The 21375-nt window shown below is 33.7% G+C and overlaps 2 protein-coding genes across 2 annotated transcripts; one reads left to right on the forward strand and one right to left on the reverse strand.

The window, feature by feature from the left end:
* The first annotated feature begins 15060 nt into the window (after positions 1–15060).
* Positions 15061–17296, forward strand: LOC117904284 (anaphase-promoting complex subunit 15). Its single transcript, XM_034816810.1, has 2 exons — positions 15061–15260; positions 16863–17296. Exons 1-2 carry the CDS (start codon positions 15117–15119, stop codon positions 17016–17018), a joined length of 300 nt encoding a protein of 99 aa, XP_034672701.1. The 5' UTR covers positions 15061–15116; the 3' UTR covers positions 17019–17296.
* Positions 17297–19226: 1930 nt separating this feature from the next.
* LOC117903933 lies at positions 19227–20264 on the reverse strand. The gene is made up of 2 exons (XM_034816442.1): positions 20025–20264; positions 19227–19924 (listed from the first exon to the last, which is right to left on the reverse strand). Exons 1-2 carry the CDS (start codon positions 20176–20178, stop codon positions 19452–19454), a joined length of 627 nt encoding a protein of 208 aa, XP_034672333.1. The 5' UTR covers positions 20179–20264; the 3' UTR covers positions 19227–19451.
* Positions 20265–21375: the final 1111 nt, after the last annotated feature.

Below are 21375 nucleotides of genomic sequence, written 5' to 3' on the forward strand. Positions count from 1 at the left end.
ATCAGATGGAAACAAGAGAGGACGGCTTCCCCACAAAAAAATCATATCTCAGGAAGAACAAAAAAGAGGGATAAAAATAAGACATCGCCGTCATCTGATGGTAATTCATCAAAGTCATCTAATCAGGATGAGATAATTGCTCTTTTCAGACAGATACAATCTTCAACCTCAAAAGGGGAGTCTCAAGGTACCAAGAAGAGAATTCCTGGCTCGTCCGTGGACATTGCATCAGCTGAATCAGTTTTGGAGATCCTTCGCCGATCAAGGAAACAAGTAAAAGACAGACCTTCTAAAAAGGAAGGAGGCCAGGTGTTGACACAGAGAAGAGGTGTGCCTAAGAAGGATCAGGAGATACCAAACCAACAGTATGTAGCAGACTTGGGGTCAGCGCGACCTCCATCAAATTTTGTGAAAAGGTCTCTAACCCCATCTTCTTCTACTTATGCATGGACTGAACGTCCATCTTTTGCATGGCCAACTTAAGGCCACGTGTCATCCTCCCTAATTCATTCCTTTTGACTTTAAAAATAAATTTCCTAAATCCCAGTTTCAAATAGCTTTAACTTTTCAAATTTTCCCATCCTTAGCATTTTTCGTTTAGGTTCCAAAAATCCGTTTTTCAATAAAATTTGGCCGCCATTTTCTTTTCGGCGAGCCACTTTCGAATTCTTCATGATTTTTAAATGTTTTAAAATAAGTGTGAATTAATTTTCGTAATTCTTAATTATAGAATTTACGAAATTAATTCACTCAAAAATAAAACGGGCTTTGGTGGGGGCCCAACATCAAATGAATTTTCTTTAAAATAAAAGTGAATTTTGAGTGAAGTGTCATGCGTGCCTTTGATGATTTTTGCACTCAATTTAGTGACATGTGAGCTATGTTATGCTATTTATTGTGCACTAACCTTTTTCCTTGATAGCGCATGATGATTCGTTGCCCAGGTACGCGCTCACTCTCACTCTGGTTAATTCATATGCATTTTTCGACTTTCATACGTGCATGATTGATTCGAGTATTCATTGATTTCCACATTGACTGCCATGTAAGCTTCATTTTATTAGTAGAGACCCGACTTTAGGGACTTAGAGGGGTGCTATGGTCTTTACTGTACCTTCCCGATAAGTAACCTGACCCCCGAACCCGATCCGGTTTTTCGCAGACCACCTTTTCCAAAAATAAGGAGTCACACTTAGGGTTTTTCTTTCTTATTTTGTTTACCCTTTAAAAATAAAACAAAAATAAGTGGCGACTCCAAGTCATTTTCAAATAATCAATAAAAATCAAAATTTTCAAATAAAAAATCGAGCTCGCCATTCGAGTGGGAAACGCATTGAGCCCGAAATGCGGGGTCCACAGAGCGCTATTCAGAAAATAATAGGAAGAATAAAATTTCTAATTTATACCTAAGATATTTATTCGTAAAATTACATTTTTACCCTATTCCATTTTATTAAATTAATTAATTATTTAATTTAATTATTATTAATAATTTCCTAAATTACCCCTAAAAAAAAACTTGGGCATTACAAGGAATGTTAGAACAAACTTCTCCAATAATTTTATTCTCAAATTTTTCTATGGCATCTTGAGTTTTCTTAACCTTCAATTGATCTTCTCTTTCAACCAGAGCAATATCTTGTTTTAAGATATAAACATGATTTTCCTTACCCTTAATCACCTGATCCTTTATGGTGTTTATACTTCTTTCTCTAGGTGGATTGGTAAATTCAAACAGTATTTCCTTATCTAAGAGCTTAGTTCTTATTCCTTGGTCATCTACCCACATGGGAAAGATAGAGCTTAAGAAAGGGACTCCAAAGAGAGATTTCTCCTTAAGGTCTTTAACAAGAATGAAGGTTTGCTTAATGCAAATGCCTTGGTTACAAATATGAGCATCCGACAGCTTATACTTAATAACAAGTTTTCTACCATTGGCTCCAAAAAGAGTTTGTCTGGTTTTTTTCATAAAGCTAGGTAGGTACTAGGCATACTATATGTTGTTTTGAAGCTCGGAAAGTTAGGAGTCCAACGCTTCAAACAGTGTGCAAATGAAGGTAAAATGAAGAAGTTATGGCTATTTAAAGACAACTATGCAAAGCTGAAGAACTAGTTCGAAATGATTTCGAAATTGAACTTATGAATTTGAAATCCAATTCGAAATTACCCCAATTTCAAATTCACCCACTACCACTTTGATGTTTCACCTCCTCTAACTTGGGAATCGCATCTAGGGCACTCCATCCGCCTAAAGTGGAGCCCACATGACTAGAAATTACTATTTTATTATTATTTTAGTCATTTTTAAGTAATTATTTTGTTATAAGTGGCCAATGAGAGTGTGTCACATGTTAGGTAATTGATGATATTATATAAACTCTTTTAGTTTTAAGTTTTAGAGATCTTGGAACTTTTTTCGGAGAGTTTGACATTGAAGATGGAAGAAGACAAGAATTTTGGTTTGTTTTCTTCTTCTTCTTTATCAAATATATTGTTTTTAGTTTCATTTGATTCAAATTATGGATTTCTACCATATTATGAATTGTGAATGTGACGTCATCCCCATGAGAGGCTAAGAAGCCAACTTGGGGTTTGAAGCATAAAAACCTAAGGATTAGGAAACCTATAGGGACAATGGATAAATTATTATAACAATGAGATTAATTATTTGTTGGCTGACAATTTATCAATTTTTTTATCCTATCCTTGTGAATTAGTTTAGGGAATGATACGGTAGGTTATTACCCGATACTAATGATTCTTAGTAATTCTTGATCATTGGTTATCCTCGTCTTTCCTATCGTTATTTACCCCAAAACAAAGCTATAAGGATTAGAATGGTTAAAAAGTCAAAATCTTAAACTGATAACTAATCTCATTCATTTGGTGGTTTTAGGAATTTGTTTTAAAAAGGAAAAAATAGGTTTCAGATGCAATTATGAGTTATAGAACTCAAGTTGATCGCTAACAGCCAAGGATCCCAAAACCCTAAGATCACTTTATTTAATAAACCTTTGTTTTCTCTATTTATATACCTTAAGTTGGATTGTGGAAATCCTCAAACTTGAATCAATTGAATTAAAAATCAATATCCATTTTGTTATTAATTTAATTTCTTTTACTTAGGTTCACTTTATTCACATATGGTTTTCCATTTTAGGATTCAAACAAAAGCAATTCATTTACTCTAGTATTGACAAATCCCATAAGTCAATCCCTGAGGACGATACCCATAATACTATCAAAGCGGTAGTAGTTTTTTCTTTGATTTTTCTTGGCTAGAGCTACTAAGTATTAGACTTAAATATTTTGGTAAAATAGAGATTTATGGTTATCCAACTCAGTCATCATCAACTCAGAGAAAGTGGACTCAAACTAAACACCCCCGGTCCGTGAAATAACCTTTATCTGAAGTAGGGGAATATCAAGCTCAAACCCTCTCTGGTGGCTACTCTGAGGATCTAGTCCACCTTAAAGGTCCACTTCACCCTCCATCTCCCTAATCTCCACCTTCTCATTAACTCTAGTGTGTGTCTGTCCCTGTCCCTATGGCTGCGCTTTCTCTATTTTCTGATCTAAGAACTATTTGGAGCCTTCTCAAATTTCATCTGCCCTATGGACTGATCATCGTATGTATAATATGTATTGGGAGCCTCAAAGTCCGTCTCTTTGCTAAGGTCAATGCTAGCATCCTTGAATACCCAGGAAATGAAATGGCCATGGAAGAGTACTCGAGTAGTGGTCTCACAACATGCAATCATGTACATCATCATAAGATATCCCAACTGGATTCGTTTCCTAGTCAAAATGGAATCTATAAGGAATGCTTTGTAATAGGAGACCTCATCTCGGTGTCCACCCTGTGGTAGGAAAATAAAGTACAACATATGATGTAGCATTCCATTGATGATTGTCAAGTTATGTGTTAATGGCTTGCCCATCCCTCATCTCTACCTCCTCCTTAACTTTAATGTGTGCCTATCCCTGTCCCCATGGTTGCGCTCTATCTACTTTTTTAATCTAAGTACCATCTGGAGCCTTCTCAAATTTCATCCACCCTATGGACTGATCATCATATGTATCATATGTACTGGGAGCCTTAAAAGTTCATCTCTCTACTAAGGTCAATGCTAGCATCCTTCAATACTTAAGAAAGGAAACGACCATGGGAGAGTACTCGAGTGGTGCTCTTGCAACATGCAATCATGTGCATCATTATAAGATATCCCAAATGGATCCGTTTCCCAGTAAAAATGGAATCTATAAGGAATGCCTTGTAATAGGAGACCTCATCTCGATTTCCACCCTATGGTAGGAAAATGAAGCACAACATATGATGTAGCATTCTATTGATGACTGTCAAGTTGTGTGCTGATGGCTTGCCCATCCCATGGGCATCTAGCAGTCCATAAATCATCTAAATAGCCTCTCTAGGCTCAAATCCTGACACAATGGGTCATATCTTGGAGTCGTATACTCTAAGTCTAACAAGAGCAATATTAAAGATATGACAAATGCTCTTCGAGTCTAGGCGAATCTCAACTTCTCTAACAATGGATATGATCGGGTCACCCATGCCATAAGTTGCCCTCAAGTAGAATGCTCGTACCAGTGTAAAAAAAAATCAGCTCAAAAATTGTAACAATCGATGACCAGCCCATCTTAGTGAACAATTCCTCAAATCCAAAGTGTTGAAACTAAGGAAAATTGATGTTTATTCCTGGAACTATCTGTTTTTGAGCATAATGATGCTTGTACCACTAGTACTCCTCCATGGTACTAAACAAGGCGTTGTCAAAACGCGTCTTTCGGCGTGCCTCTAACTGTGATGCCTCAAATGGGCACTTCCTTTGTGCCCTGGAGGCTACATGCTCTCGTCTAAGGACCATGGAAGATAATGCAATGAGAAGATAATGGTGACACCTTACGTCGAACCCCAAGACACACGAAAAATGGACAAAATCGAGCCTAAACTAGTTGTGACACACGGGAAATGCACGGAGTCCAATCGAAACTGGTTGTGATACATCGAAGAAGAAGAAACAAGGCTAAAATCAGAAATGCTAGTCTTCAAAACCCTCAAATCTCACCTAAAATTAGGTCAATTAGTCTAAAACACACCAAAATCAGTCTCCCAAGCCAAAATTAGTAAAAACCTTTGAAGAACCAAGGAGAATAGTATAGACAAGAAACACGAGAGACTCTTAAAATTCCCAGCCCCAATGAACCGGTTGACCGTCTAGTCAATGCCTTTTAATTTTCCATTTTTGCTCACTTTTTCATTTTTTTAATCACCATCTTGTCTTTTTTAGTTGAATTCCCTAATTTTTTATGCCCAATGCCAAGAGAATTTTGATTTTTGGTGAAAATTTGACTATTTGCTAAGTATATGTCTATATGATGTTTTATGTGATGCATATGACATGAAATTCAAGTAATCAATATGCATAGACATCAAACATTCATAAGCAAGCATTAGATCATAAAGAAATCACCCATAATTATTTTATAATGTCAACAAATTGTTCTTCACTTAAAGGTTTTGTAAAGATATTGGCAAGTTGATCTTTAGTGCTTACAAATTCAAGTGTTTTGTCATTTTCTTGTGCATGACCTCTAAGAAAATGATGTCTAATCTCTATATGTTTAGTCCTAGAGTATTGCACAAGATTTTTTTATATACTTATAACATTAGTATTATCACATTTAATAGGTACATGCTCAAAAGACAAACCAAAATCACCAAGTGTTTGTTTTATCCAAAGAATTTGTGCATAACATAAACCGACTACTATATATTCGACTTCTACCATTGAGAAAGCTACCAAATTTTGGTTCTTTCTATACTATGAAACAAGTGAGTGTCCTAAGAAATGACAAGTGTCACTAGTGCTTTGTCTTTCAACCTTACAACTGGTAAAATCGACATCCAAAAAACTAATTAATTCAAAGTTATCACACTTAGGATACCATAAGCTTATGTCCATTGTTCCTTCCAAATATTTAAGGATTCTTTTTATGATACTTAAGTGAGATTCTTTAGGACAAGATTGAAATCTAGAACATAAGCATACACTATACATAATATCGGGTCTACTAACGGTCAAGTACAACAAAGAGCCTATCATGCCTCTATACACAGTGGAGTCGATGGATTTACCTTTCTCATTCTTATCAAGCTTGATAGATGAACTTATTAAAGTCGTCATTGTCTTGGTTTCCTCCATGTTGAACCTTTTGAGAAGATCTCTTATATGCTTTGCTTGATTGATGAAGGTTTCTTCCTTTAGTTCCTTTAGTTGCATGCACTTGGCAAATTCTTCACAAAGAAAGATATTAGTAGCACCAAAAATGATATCATCAACATATATTTGAACTAAAAGTATATCATTTTATTTGGTTTTTATGAAAAGAGTTGTGTCGATTTTACCTATTTTAAAACCGTTTTCTAAAAAATATTTGGTCAATCTTTCATACCATGCTTCAAGTGCTTGTTTCAAACTATAAAGTGTATTTTTAAGTTTAAAAACATGGTTAGGAAAATTAAAACTTTCAAAACCGGGTGGTTTCTCAACATACACTTATTCATTTATAAAAACATGTAAAAAATTACTTTTCACATACATTTGATATAAAATAAAGTCTTTAAAACATGTAAAGGCAAGTAGCATCCTAATGGCTTCCAACCTAGCTACGGGGGCAAAGGTTTCTTTATAATATATTCATTCTCCTTGATTAAACCTTGGGCTACTAACCTTGCTTTGTTTCTAACAATTATGTCATTTTCATCTATTTTATTTCTAAAGACTCATCTAATTCCAATAACACTTTGATTTGAAGGTCTTGGTACTAATTCCCATACTTCACTTTTTTCAAATTGATTTAACTTTTCTTGCATATCAATCATCCAATTTTCATCATCTAAAGCATCATTTGTATTTTTGGACTCAATTTGAGAGATAAAAGCTAGATTATTACAAATGTTTCTAAAAAATGATCTAGTTCTTATCCCACTAGATGGATTGCCAATGATTTGATTTTGTGGGTAATTGATGGAAAACTTCCATTCTTTGGGAAGGTCTTGGCTTGATTCACCTTGCACTTGTTGAGGAGATGGTAGTGCATACGGTGACCTTTCTTCTTTGGGATTCCCTTCATTTTCTTCTTGTTGTCTTTTATCTTCAATTTGCAATATTCTCATGTAGGTCTCCAGACCTAAATCATCATCAACACTCTCTCTTTCTTAGAGAGAATTGTTAGATTCACAAAAAATAACATGAATGGACTCCTCTACAACCATGGTTCTTTTGTTGAAAACTCTAAAAGATTTATTTGAAGTTGAGTAACCAAGGAAAATTCTAATATCCAATTTTGCATCAATTTTTTCAAGATTGTCTTTGGTGTTTAACATAAAACATTTGCATCCAAAGACTTTAAAATAACTAATGTTGAGTTTCTTGTTTTTCCAAAGCTCATAGGGAGTTTCTTAAGAATGAGCCTTAATAAAACTTTATTTAAAACATAACAAGAGGTGTTGACCGCTTCGGCCCAAAAATATTTTGGTAGGCTGTTTTCATTTAGCATGGTTCTTGTCATCTCTTGAATGATTCTATTTTTCTTTTCAACTACCTCATTTTGTTAAGGAGTTCTAGGAGTCAAAAAATTGTGGTCAATTCCATACTCATTGCTATAATTTTCAAAATCAACATTTTTAAATTCTCTCCCATGATCACTTCTTATGCAAATAATTGCAAAACCTTTTTCACTTTGAATCTTATTGCAAAACTTTGAAAACTTATAAAAGTTTTCATTCTTTTGACTTCAAAACAAGACTCATGTGTATCTAGACAAGTCATCCACAATAACATAAGCATAAGACTTTCCTTTAAGACTTGGTGTCCTAGAGGGACCAAATAAATCCATATGTGATAACTCAAGTGGTCTAGTTATGGAAATGAAGTTTTTGTTTTTAAAAGAGTTTTTGATTTGCTTTTCCATTTGACAAGCTTCACAAACTTTATCTTTTTGAAAATTTATTTTGGGAAGCCATCTAACAAGTTCATCTTTGTTGAGTTGGGAAATGAGGTCCATATTAGTATGTCCCAACCTCCTATACCACAACCAACTTTGATCATGCATGCTTGAAAAACATCTATCATGACCATCATACTTTGAAATATTAAATATTTTCACATCTATGACCCATGAAGATGGTTTTGTCATTTTGAATGTCTTTGATAATGCAATGAGATGCTTCAAAAATTACTTTACTACCTTTGTCACAAAATTGACTAATGCTTAAAAGATTATGTTTTAAACCATCTAATAATAAAACATTTTCAATGAGAGAAGATGTGTTATTACCAATATTTTCTTGACCAATGATTTTTCCTTTTGCATTGTCTCCAAATGTAACATATCCTCCATTTTTATTTGTAAGAAAAGCAAACTTGGATTCATCTCTAGTCATGTGTCTTGAGTATCCACTATCCAAGACCCACTTATCCTTCTTTGAACCCTACAACACATAACTCAAGTTAATTTAGGTACCCATATATTCTTGGGTCCTTAAGGGTTAGTGACCTTAGATTTTTCAACACAAATCTTTTTAGCTTTTGCATTTAAATTCTTTTGAAAACCATTTCTTAAAGGGCATGTGCTTCTAATGTGTCATCTTCTTCCACAAAAGCTGCAAGTAGTGGAAGGACTTGCACTTGTGGATTCCTTTACAAAATAGTTCTTAAAATACTTTTGATTCTTTAAAGATTTAAATCCTAGCCCTTGTTTATCAAAAATACATTTTTGGCTAGCTAGGATCATTTCAAAAGATTTTTGTTCACAAGAGAAAACCAAAAGAGAGGAGGTTAACCATTCATTTTTCTTTCTTAAAAGTTCATTCTTTTTTCAAAATAAGTTTTAGAATCCTCAACATTTGAAATTTTTTATTTTACTTCTCCAAGTTTTTTTTCAAGTTGTTGAACTTTCTTTTTGAGAAAAATATTTTTCAAACCAAGTTTTTCAAAATCCTCATACAATTCTTGAAAAGTATCATGTATATCTTCATCACTAATGTTAGAGTTTACCTCATCAAGTTCATCTATTGCCATAAAATACATGTTTGCCACTTCTTTCCCCTATTCGTCTTCGGAGGATTTGATTCATGTCTAATTGATGTTTCGGCTGATTCGTGTCCAGCTGTTGCTCCTTGATTGAGGGATTAATCAACAAAATTTATAACCTATTACACCATATACTAGGGTAGCAAAGACAAAGCTACTATAGCATAGTGGCTCTAGGATCGTTCACTGGGATGGGTTTTCACTTCACAAATGATATTAATTCAAAGCTGAATTGGTGCCTTTTCATTTCAAGGTTAGCTTTAAAAGAAAACAAAATCTTTGGTGGAAAAAGGTTGGTTTTAAGCTAACAAAAAATAGTAACTAATTTTACTTACAAAGAAAAGTGTTTCTTGGAGTTTCAGATCATTAGGCTCAGATTCCTCATACAAAAAGGGAGTTCTGGTCACTTGTTTCTTTTCCTCGCATTAGAGAATTAACATATAGTTCCTTCTCCAACCGGTGTTGTACAGATGCTTCCCATTAATGGGTTCAAACACTAAATCCCTCTCACTGATGCACCTTGTAATGACTCATACCTCTCACCTAGCACTTGCCATTCAAGGTGATCTTTAACCTTGGATTACCCGTCAAAAGCTCGCAAGAGATAACTAATGGATGTCTCATTGGAGTTCAAAAGCTTACCAAGTGTTGGCAATTCTAGAAAATCCTACCTTCAAGTCACCTCCCAGAGGCTCGCAAGGGGTAAACTAGTGAATCTTCATGGACGGAGATCACTTGCCTTACCAAGTGTTGGCCCAGGTGATTTAAAGGCGTTTTAAGTTAACTAAAAAGATAAAAACCATCAACGGATCACACTTTCTTTTCATTAAAAACTAAAACAACAAAACTTCCAATTTATGCATGAGGGAACTTACCCGGCTTTCTTCACTCCAAGAGACGAAGAGCCTAGCCTCTCATCCTCTAAGGAAAAATCCTCAAAGTTTGATTGGCTAGAAAGAAAACTAACGAGAAAACACAAATATATAGGAAAAACAGAGCAAGTGCTCTGTTCGTTGATTCTATATATGATATATTATATGATGGATTATATATTTTACAATGGATGTAAGGGAGTTTATATAGGAAGGTAATTTACCCTTCCTTGGATACTTTCTAGCTAAGGAATTACATGAGTGGCTGAATACAAGGAGAAAATGGAAATTTAGACACAAAAATATTAGAAGAAAAAATCTAAAAGAGTCGGTGCACAACTATCGGGAAGCTTCAGGACCGTTGCACTGTGCAAAATGAGGTCTGCGAGATTTCGCAGATGCACAAAAAGGGCTGCGAAATCATTTCGCAGCAAATGGCTGATTCCACACCGCTGCGAAATTAGCTTTCATTTTGTGGTGTTTGGCCTCCATCACGTCGTGAAACTTCAAGAGGAATTCCAAAGCACTGTGCAAAGAGGCTGCGAAATATCTCGCAACAAAAGGGTGATTTCGCAGCACTTTGCAAAATCTTCCTTCAGCTTAGAGTGATCGGCTTCCAACGGCTGTAACTTCCTCATTTCGACTCCAAATTGCATGCCGTTTGAAGCATTGGATTGTTGACTTCCTAAGATTTGAAATGGTATATAGCATGTAGAAAATGGACTTCGGGAAGTGCTCCAAAAGTGCGAAGGAAGACTGCAGCTGTTGTCCTCTGTTTTCTTCACTCTGTTTTTCCTCTCTCCTTGCTTCTCTCCTTTGTTCTTTCCATGCATACTTTGAACGACTTTGGCAAAGGGCTATGGAGCTCCAAAGCTTGGTTCTTCATGAATTTGAGCTCTTCATTGCTTTGCCATGGATTCCAAATAACTCTCCTCAATCTCATATTGCTTTGGTGATCAAAAAGCTATCAAAAACACCAAAACTTACACAATTTGATTCGAATTGATTGCAAGGGTCCTTAACATGTTAATTGGGTTAAAAGAAAATAACTACTACTCAAAAGTGGTTAAAAGAGTTAATTACAAGCTATGAAATAGCACTTTTTGAGTAGTAATCAGGATTCATCTTCACTCTCACTCCAAGTGGCCGTCATTGTCTTCTTCTTTCTCCTCTTAGCTTCACTTTTGTAGAAAGGACAATCATATTTAATGTGTCTCGATTTCTTACACTTGAAGCACACCAAGTCCTTTTTCTTCTCCTATTTCTTCTTGTCACCATGGGATGAAAATTCTTTTTTAAAGAAATATCTTCTAGAAGTGAACATTCTTTCTTTAAACTTTTCACCTCTCATGAACTTGTTTAACTTTCTTATGATGAGGGCTAAGTCTTCATCTTCTTTACTTTGTTTTTCTTCTTCAACTTCTTTTTCTTCCTTAGTTATAGCTTTGAGAGTTATGCTCTTCTTTCTTTTGTCTTCCCCTTCTTGTTGTTTTTTTGCCAAATTGATCTCATATGTCATCAATGACCCTATAAGCTTCTCTAAAGGTAGCTTGGTCAAGTCTTTGGCTTCTTAAATTGCGGTGACCTTTGTATCCCACTTTGATGGAAGTGACCTCAAGATCTTCATCACCTTCTTCGATTCCTTGTAGGTCTTCCCTGAAGCTTTAAGACCATTGAAGATGTCGGTAAACCTAGTAATCATCTCAACAATAGTTTTATTATCTTTCATAAAAAACAATTGATAACTATGAACAAGTAAATTGATTATTGACTCTTTAACTTGATTTGTTTCTTCATGAGATATTTAAAGTAATCTCCAAAATTTGTTAACCGATTTGCATTGACAAATTCTATTATATTCATTTCTATCCATAGCACATTGCAAATTATAAACGACCCTAACATTTAATTGGAAATTTCTTGTATTATGCTCATCCCATTCTTGCTTGGGTTTTGGAACCATGACTCCATCAAATAGTTTTGAAGGAAAAGTTGGGTCATTTTCAATGAGATCCCATAAGTTTAAATCGGTTGATTGTAAAAACCAATCATTTTAGTTTTCCAATAGGGATAATCGATTCTTGTAAAAAATGGAGGTCTATTAGCTGCAAAACTTTCAATGTGAGATGAGTTTGATGGATTAGTCATTTCCTCTTACATGATTAAGTCTTAAACAAGAAACCTAACTCTGATATCAATTAAGAAAATAAAGACTAATCTTAATAGAGAAAACACCCAAGAAGAGGGGGGGAGGGGGGTGAATTGGGGTTTTAAAAATTCTTTTTCAAACACAATACGTTTTTGCAAAAGAAGCACAAATATAAAGAGATAAGGTTAGAAAAAGAAAACTCAAATTTTATGGTGGTTCGACACTTCCTTGCCTTTGTTCACCCTCCTCAAGCTCCTAATCGAGTTGGATTCCACTATACTTGAAGCTTCAACCAAGCTTCTAATCACCTTTACACTTGGATTTCGTCTCTAATGAGCTCTTACACAATCCCTTCAAGTCTTTACTCACTTGAAGCTTTTAACACTCAAATAATAAGCTTAAATCCCTTAACCTAACTCAATAAGGGCTCAAATACAACTTAAAAGCTAGAAAAAATCACAATGGTGCACTCAGGAATATGCAAATGGAGGTTTAATGTATCAAAGAAAGAATGAGAGCTTTTGAGGCAAGAACAAATAGGTAAACAAATAAATGCATGTGTTCTCTTGCTCATAAATGAAGTAGAGCTCTCAATTTATAGGTTTTTAGCATCGGGAGCCAAAATGCCAAATAGCAGCCTCGATTAGTCGAGTTGAGGGTCAATCAATTCACTAACCGTTGGGCATTAAATGCATGGTCGGTGACTGGGCCTCGATCGAGAAAGAAAGGCTATTGGAATAGAGAGAATATTTTTTGCATTTCTTAATTGGACCTTGATCGGGAAAGCGTAACGGGTTGACTGGTACCCTAGCCGGTTGAGCTAGTTGGCCATCGCCTCACCGGTTCACCTTTTTTTGGCCTGAAAACTTATCTTTTTTTTTTTTTAGTTCTTTTCTTTTCTAACACTTAGGTAAGGTCTTTAGACAAATTAATATATCAATTTTGAAATGGTTTACCTAAGGTTCATTTGATAAAACTCGACTTTTGATGGAAATGTAACTTTAATGCATAAACCGAGTTTTTAAATATTCATGAAAAAATATGAAAATACTAAGTGCACCCATGCATTTATCTTACATATGTTTCTTGTGATTAAAGGTTTTCCAAAAGTCTTGATCTTGCATCTATTTGGTCATTTGATGAATTTTCAAACTAACACTTACAAACCAATTAATTACTTAACCATGATTTGTTATCATCAAAATACAATTAGAAAAACTCTTGGGCTAACAATTTCCATACAAGAATCATTGTTTTTTATAAACAACCAAAAAACGAGTATTGTGATGATAAATTTGATTTAAAATAAGTGAGTTGTTATTTTCTATTTTTTTCCCAAATAAGGGTATAAAAGAATTTTTTTCCCTCAATTATCATCTAACTAAAAAGGGAATTTTATGAAAGTAATTAAGAAAAAAATGTTAAAATGAAATTCAAATTTATAAAGATAAATTTGATTTTAAATAAATAAAATATAACTAACCATGAATTTTTGAATTCATCATTTTAATTATTTACTTTAACTGAGGAATATGTTTTTGAAAATGATTCTAAAAAAAAAAAAGTATATTTGAAATTGTTTAGCTGTTTTTAAAAATAATTATTTGTTTTTAAAAATAGTAAATTATTTTTAAAACTTGAAAACAGGTTTGATAATTTGTGTTTTTTTTATATAAAAAATAGTTTTTTAGAAAGCTATTTTAAAAATAAAATGTTCTATAAAAATATATTTAAATTATCTTAAATCATTTTTTTTAAATAATTACACTAGGAATGATTAAAAATAAAATATGATACATAAAAGTTATTTTTAAGAAATATTTAACAATGTTTTAAAAATCGGACCGGACCGGCCCGGCCGGTCCAACCGTCGACCGGTCGCCAATCCGGTCCGACTTACCCTATCAAACCGTTTAGACATTGAACCGGTCATGAACCGCCTAAATCAGCAGTCTGACCAGTGAACCGGTAGGACCGGACGGTTCAAAATGAACCGAACGATTCTAAATGAACTAAACGGTTCAAATTAGCCCAACATTTTGCAAGCATAAGACCCCATTGTATAAAATTTTAGGCAAATTACCATACTGGGCCATTGGCAAAAAACCATACTAGGCCATGTCTTGGTGACAAAGCCCATACCCACCCAAACATTTTAGGTGGGCTGAATCTTTAAGCCCACAAGATGGGATGGTGCTATGGCTTTCAACGAGGATACCTTTTATAGGCATCCTTTGTAACAATTCAGCCAAGAGGATTTGAAGTGGAACTCAGGTTTTGTAAGTAAACTAGACACCACTTGACTACAAGCGATTTGATATTTGATATGCCAAATAAAATAATATATATTGGATTTTAAATTTTTTTATAATATTAAATAAAAATAATATAATATTTTTAAAAATTATAAAATTAGTTAAAATTTTCATTTTTAATATATTCACATTTAAATATTATACACATTTCATTTAATAAAATTTAAAATATTAATATGATTTAATTTGATATATTCATATATATTTTAAAATTTTTATAATTATTTTTAATTTTAATAATATATAAATTATATATTTATGATGTCATCGGTCCGACCGCGGTTTGACCACCAGTTCGACCGATGAACCATGAACCGGTAACTTTTCGGTTCAATGACAAGTCCGATTCTGAAAATATTGATATTTAAAAACAAAAAAAAAAGGTGGAAAACATTTTAACCTCCAAAATATGCTTTTTATTTAGAAAATATAAAATAATTATTTTTAAAAATTATTTTAAAAAATTATTTTAAAAAATAGTTTTATGATATTTTAAAAATAATTTTATTTTTTAAAAAATGGAATGGAAATAACTAAAAACAAATCGAATTTTTTATCTGGTCTCGGAGAAGAGATCCAAAAACAACCTCATTTTTATTTTTATTTTTTTTCTTTTCACTGAAGAGTGGAGAAAGCAGAGAGCAGGGGTGAGAGAGACAGAATGTTGCAGTATCCGGCCTATATGACGCAGTATCCATGGTCGACGAATACCATTCCCACCTCCTTTCTCTTGCCTTCCCAGTGGCCCCATCCCCACAGCGACGAGCTTCTTCTCGCCATGGAAGAGTCCGATTTCGATGACAAGGTCAAATCCCTAAACCCTCTCTCTCATTTTTCATTCTTTTTTTCTTTTTCTAATTGCCCTCCCACGTAATTCGGTTTTCATTGCATCATTTTGTGTCCGTTTGTTTCTCGGGAAAGTGGTGCTATATGCATCCCTAATTTTTCTCATAAATATAATATTGTTGTTTGCTTGTGCTGCTAGGGCTATGGTTTATTTTACTCTGTAATGAGAATTAGTGTCTGGGTTATCTGATCTTGTCGAGGAAATGTGACTTTTGGTGGTGAAATTGAAATTTTCAAATTGGCGGATTTGAATTTAGTGTAAATTTTGGTGAAATTCAATTTTAGCTCAACTGTATGAAAAGATCAACCAGTGGAAAATTCAAATTGTCGAAATATGCTAGGTCTGTTTGGTTTCATTGTTGTTTTGATTTGCTGTAAAGAGATTAAAATGATTCATTGAGTTGGTTGCATGAGTAGATTTGATAACTTTAATAGATCGTAGCAAACTTATATCACATTCACATAAAGAGTTAAGATATCGAGGAGCTTTGATGCTGATCCCGGCTATGAATTTCTATGGTACTAGGGGTGCAAGATTTATATAAGCCTATACTTGATCATCGAGCTCGGTTATCACATTTGGGTTATACTGGGAGTGAGGAATTCCATTTAGGATTCGAGTCTTGTATTACAATTCTGTGATTAAGTAGTTCAGGAATTGAAATTATTAGGACCTTTACAACTAGGGCTCCAATTTGGGTAGGTTGGAAGCCAACCCCAAACTCACATCGGGTTGGAAATTTTCAAGTGAAAATTGATTTGGTCTGATTTGGGTGGGGTGTTCTTGTTGCATGGGTTGAATGAATGATTAATTTGTTTTAAAAGTTTATATACTATCTTCATTGTAATATCAATTCCATAGCTAGTTAACTATGAATTACTAAAAAAAATGAGTTTTACAAAATAATGCATTTATAGTATAAATTAAAATATGTTATAAACACAACAACTTGCAACATATGTGAAAATAATGTGATCACAATTTAATGTATGAAAAAAATGATATGAATAGGAATTAAGATTTGCTATGAGTTTATAATTACTACAAATTTTCATCGATTTTTCGCTCTTATGATACTTTATACATCTTATGTTTTTAAATTCATTTGTTGGATGTAATGGCGATTATAATGATATAGACCTACGACATCAAATATTATGTATAAGTGATCACAATTTCAAATTAATTATTATATTTAATAAAAATATTAATGTTCAAAATTTAAAAATATGGTAACATTGACTTAAAGTTTATGTAAAATGTTTATATATGTATTTGTGTATGTGTGAGGTCAGGTTTTGGGTTGAGCTTGGGCGTGAAGCCTCGACCCAAGCCCAAAGTAATCTTAGGTTCTCAACCCAAACTTGCACTTTTTCGGGTTGGGTTTGGGATGGGTTGGGCTCACCTAGTTACAACCCACCCAGTTATAACCCTACTTAAAAGGGATCTAAAGGGATGGATTGCCATCAAGTTATCGGTGCTCTCCCTGTTTTCAGCTGGTTTGTTGTTGACATTATGTGAATCTTTGGTTTTTTTTTTTTTTTTTTTTTTTTTTGGCAGTGTAATGAAATTACAAAGATAAATAGCAACCTAGTTGTGATTGGGAAACCTGCTGCTGATAATGATAAAGAAGACTTGGACAATGATGCAGATGATGATGATCCTGACAATGCAGAAGAGTCAGAAGGTGATGAGTTTGAACAGGAGACCGGTTGATTTTGGTGTCACTAATACCCATTTATCTGTTTGTTAAAAAAACTATGAATCCTGACTTGCACTTCCAAGGCATCAAGGATAATATCAATCTGCATATAATTTCATGTTTATTTGCATATACTTTATTAAAATGCATGATTGTCAACTGGAGTTCTGTCCTCCTGTTGTGCACTGAATTTATGTCATTTTATTGGCATGCTCTGTAGAGAATACATTTTATTCAAATTCTTCGCATTCTCTGGTTTGACAAATGGAATAAGGAAAGAATTCAGCCTGAATATCTTTAATAATTCCCTACAAGGCCTATTGATGGTTGCTTGAGAACCACATGCTCCACCATCGTTTGACATTCACACAAGTTATTCTGGGAAGATAATGAATTCTTGATGGGGCAAAACAAAGGTGTAATGTCCTTGTTTGGTTATTTGAACTAGGACTGATTTGCAAAACCTCGATACGTAGGTTTCTGATCTACACCTCATTTGCTATAGTGTCTTCCCTGTCTGGATTTTCCTTTTTCAATGATTTCTTTATGCTTCCTTAAGAGATCTGCTTTATGAGCCATGTTTCGATTGTGTTTGTATTTGTTGTTTCTGCCATTTCTTTGTGCAGCGTTGAAGGGATCCTTATGATCCCAGTAAAAAAAGAGCAAAAAGAGCGTCTAGATGAAATTTGGTTATTGGTATTGTTTATTGTCGTCGTCACCTTCCATGCCGCGGTTTTTCTTTAAGGAATGCTACCAATACTCTTTGGGATTCAACTTGAACAGCCTTGTTTTAGTTTCTAAACATGACTCACCTCCATGGTAAGACACCATTAGTTGAAAATTATATTCTAGTTGCAGAGTAGATTTCAGTAGAATACCATGAGAGTGTGGATGCATGGCCATGACTGGCAGAGAGGAATTGACCATCACAGGAAACTGTCTTAAGAAGCTGTACTGGTTATATTCCATGTGCATCAGTCTTGACTACATAGAAGAACATTCTTTTATTTTATTCCCTTGCTTCATGCGCATGGTAGTGAACTTTACATAGTTAAATGAATGGAATTCCTCTCCCGTGTGCCTCAGTTTATACGCTAATGTTATTGAATGCCACCTGGGGTTGAATTCAAATCCCAAACGGCAGCTTGAAAAGTTGTTAGGGTGTGAAGGGGACATTGACATTTTCAGAATGGGAATCAATCTGCGTGGGTGGTACTTTAAATTTGTGTCGTCCATGTTGTAGAGACCAGGCCAAACCCTTGGAAGTGGGACGCCGAAAACTCCCTCCCAAGGGATTTGCTTTTGTGCAGAATTTTCAAGGTTTTTTCTCTCATTCACACTCTCGGTGCGTTCCACTTGTCTCTGCTATGTTTGGTTCCCCATAATTTGAGGGAAATTGTGAAGACAAAAAATAAAGAGAAAAAGTAGAAAATAAAAAGGTTTCAAATTTAATAAATTATTTTTAAATATTTTTTCAAAATTATTTTACTTATTTTCTTTTATTATATAAAAATATATAATTTTTTTTTATAAATTTTAATTATATTTAACTTTTTTTTGTATTTTTTTATGGTGGAACTAAATATGATAAAATTATTTTTCTTATCAAATTTTCTTTTTTAAAAATTATCATGAAATTGAAAATTTCTTAATTCAAACATAGAGCCAGCTAAGAAATGGAAGCTGAGTAAATGTTTCCTTTAGTATTTATTCTAATTAAAAATTTTTTTTAAACAAAACCTGTATATTTTTTTAGATTTTTCAATAGAGAAAAAATAAATAAATATAGAAATTTTGAGAAAATTTTTATTAAATTTAAATTTATTGGAGAAAACTTAATTATTATTATTAATTTTTAATTTTTGCTTTTTCGTTTTGGTCCACTTTCCTTCTCCTAGACGTAAGATTGGAGCTTGTAGGGTCGAAGTCAATAAATTGTGAATATTTCTTTATTTATAAATAAGATATTTTTCTTCTAATTAAGAAGTTTCAACTTCCAGAGTCTTCTGCACCTTCAAGGAAACTCCTCTTTATACATCACCTGGAAAGGAAAATAAAAACAAATCGATTAATATAATTCAACAAAAAAAATATGACAAACCAAATTAATTAATAGAATTCAATTAAATAAATTTTTTGAATGAAGTGAAAACGTGTTGGCAAAAGATGTGTTTGGAACCTGGTGCGTCTCCCACAAGAATATTGCCAAGTGGCTCATAGTACGAATTTCAGGAATTAAATATCGACGATTCATAGCATGTACTCCCCAAATTCTCGGCGAATCAATTCCAACTCTCAGTTCAATACATCAATCTGAATAAACAAACAATTCAAACCATTTACAGAATTACAAATATTTGTATCAAAACTTCTCTATATATTTTTCTTCATCATTTTCTCAAATTCTATTCATATACTGGTATCGACTTTTGGTTTTCTTTACTTATTCAGTAATATCTATGGCTTCCACCAACGTCACAGGGATTGCGATAGGAATTGTAACAGAGCTTCGCCGTATCCCAGCGGGCATAGAGGGGATTCTCTATTGGCGGCGAGATACGGGTGGACCATCTATGCGCCGTCGTAGTCGGAGATACTGAACGAGGACCAGGATAACGGTGAGCCAGCATAGGCGGAGAGGCTGATCGATGAGCGCAGACTGCGGTAATCGATCTGAAATCAGAGGAATCGACGCTGGACGTAGTTGATGAAACCGGAGAAATAGTTTTGAGAGATTTGGGCGGCGAAAGAACGGCTCTGATCTTACAACACGACGAAGAAGCCCGATGGTATTCATCAATTACATTAGCGAGTTCTTCATCGCTGGTGACCGTAACCAACACGTCCAGATCCTCCTTAGGCAACTGACACCTCAAAGTCACCGACGATCCACACAACTCCCCTAACTTCACCATCAGCTCTGCACAATTCAAAATCAAATCTCACTCCCAATCCTCCAAAAAAAAAAAAAAAAAAAAATCCATAAATCAAATCCAAAAATACCACAACGATTCACGAACCTGCATACGAAATAGATCGATCCACAGCAAGAACCCTAGTATGTCCACCTACGTACCGCAGCTTGCCATCGATGCGACGAGGAAGAATCTTGCCGCCATAGCTGTAGAGAAACTTTATGATTCTGTTATTGGAGGAATCAAGATCCCCTCCCATGTTAATCGGAAACTTTTAAAGAGACAGAAAGAGAGGGAGCGATAGAAGTCGCGGTTCAAGTTTTCTCGAACCGCTAGAAAGGAAGAGTGCGGGGGCAGTATATATAGGAAAAAAAGGAAAGGGAAAAGATGGGGAGTTTCCTAGAATGACAAGGCCCTTGGTAAAGATGCCACTGCGGCTATACCTGGAATATTCCTTCCTTCAGTCGAAGAATTAGCGGGCCAGTAGGTGGCCGTGGTCCGTGCCACATCACCTTCCTGCGCCCTATCCGCGGTTTCGCCACCCCCAATTTGATTCCCTCTTTCTTTTTCTTTTTTTAATAAAATTAAATATTTTGTTTTATAACTTAATAACATGATTTAAAATAAAAAATAACTTAGATAATAAATAAAAATTGTTAATTTATTCTAAAATCCATATCTTTATTTTTACTTTTTTATCTTAAAAATAGTTAATTTTATTAATTTTAATAATTAAATTAAAAATTAAATAATAAGTTTTAAGTCAAAATATAATTTAATTCAAAATTAACTTAAATCCTTAAGTTACAAATATTAAGTTTTATCAAATACCCTCTTAAACTGTCAAACTTCTTCTACAAAATATTCCCACATGTTATTTTAACAAATAATGATTAAATTATGTTTTTGAATTGACTTTATAAAAGTTAAAATTTCATTTTCTTTTGCCATGATTTTCTTGATGAATTTGAATAATTTTACGGAAAAAGTTTATTATTTAAAAAGAGTTTAATAAGAAAATCCAAGTAACTTTTTTTTCATTGTATAAAAAATTATGTCTTTGAACTTATATAATAAGTTGGTTCTATATTTATTTATTTATTTATTTATTTATTTCCATTTCAATTTTAGTTTCTAATTAAATTTAGAAATAAAAATCATCCCAAACAAGGCCTTCTAGTAACAACTGCTCCCACCACGTTTTCAAATGTCTCACTTTTTTGCCAAATTATTCAATGCTTTCAAATTTATGGATGATAAAAATGCACAAATATAATACTTAAGTAAATGATTGCGTTATTTTTGTTTTTACTTTTTGTTTGTTTTATGGAATTTTTATCTTACCATATTAATTTAAAAATGAGGGGATTAAATTAGTGGATCGTCACTCAATGTGTTTTCCCTCTATATTGATCTGTTATTGCATTACTTTTTAATTCCATTTATATTCATCTTT

The sequence above is a fragment of the Vitis riparia genome, chromosome 17 (assembly GCF_004353265.1).
Source record: "Vitis riparia cultivar Riparia Gloire de Montpellier isolate 1030 chromosome 17, EGFV_Vit.rip_1.0, whole genome shotgun sequence".
NCBI lineage: Eukaryota > Viridiplantae > Streptophyta > Magnoliopsida > Vitales > Vitaceae > Vitis > Vitis riparia.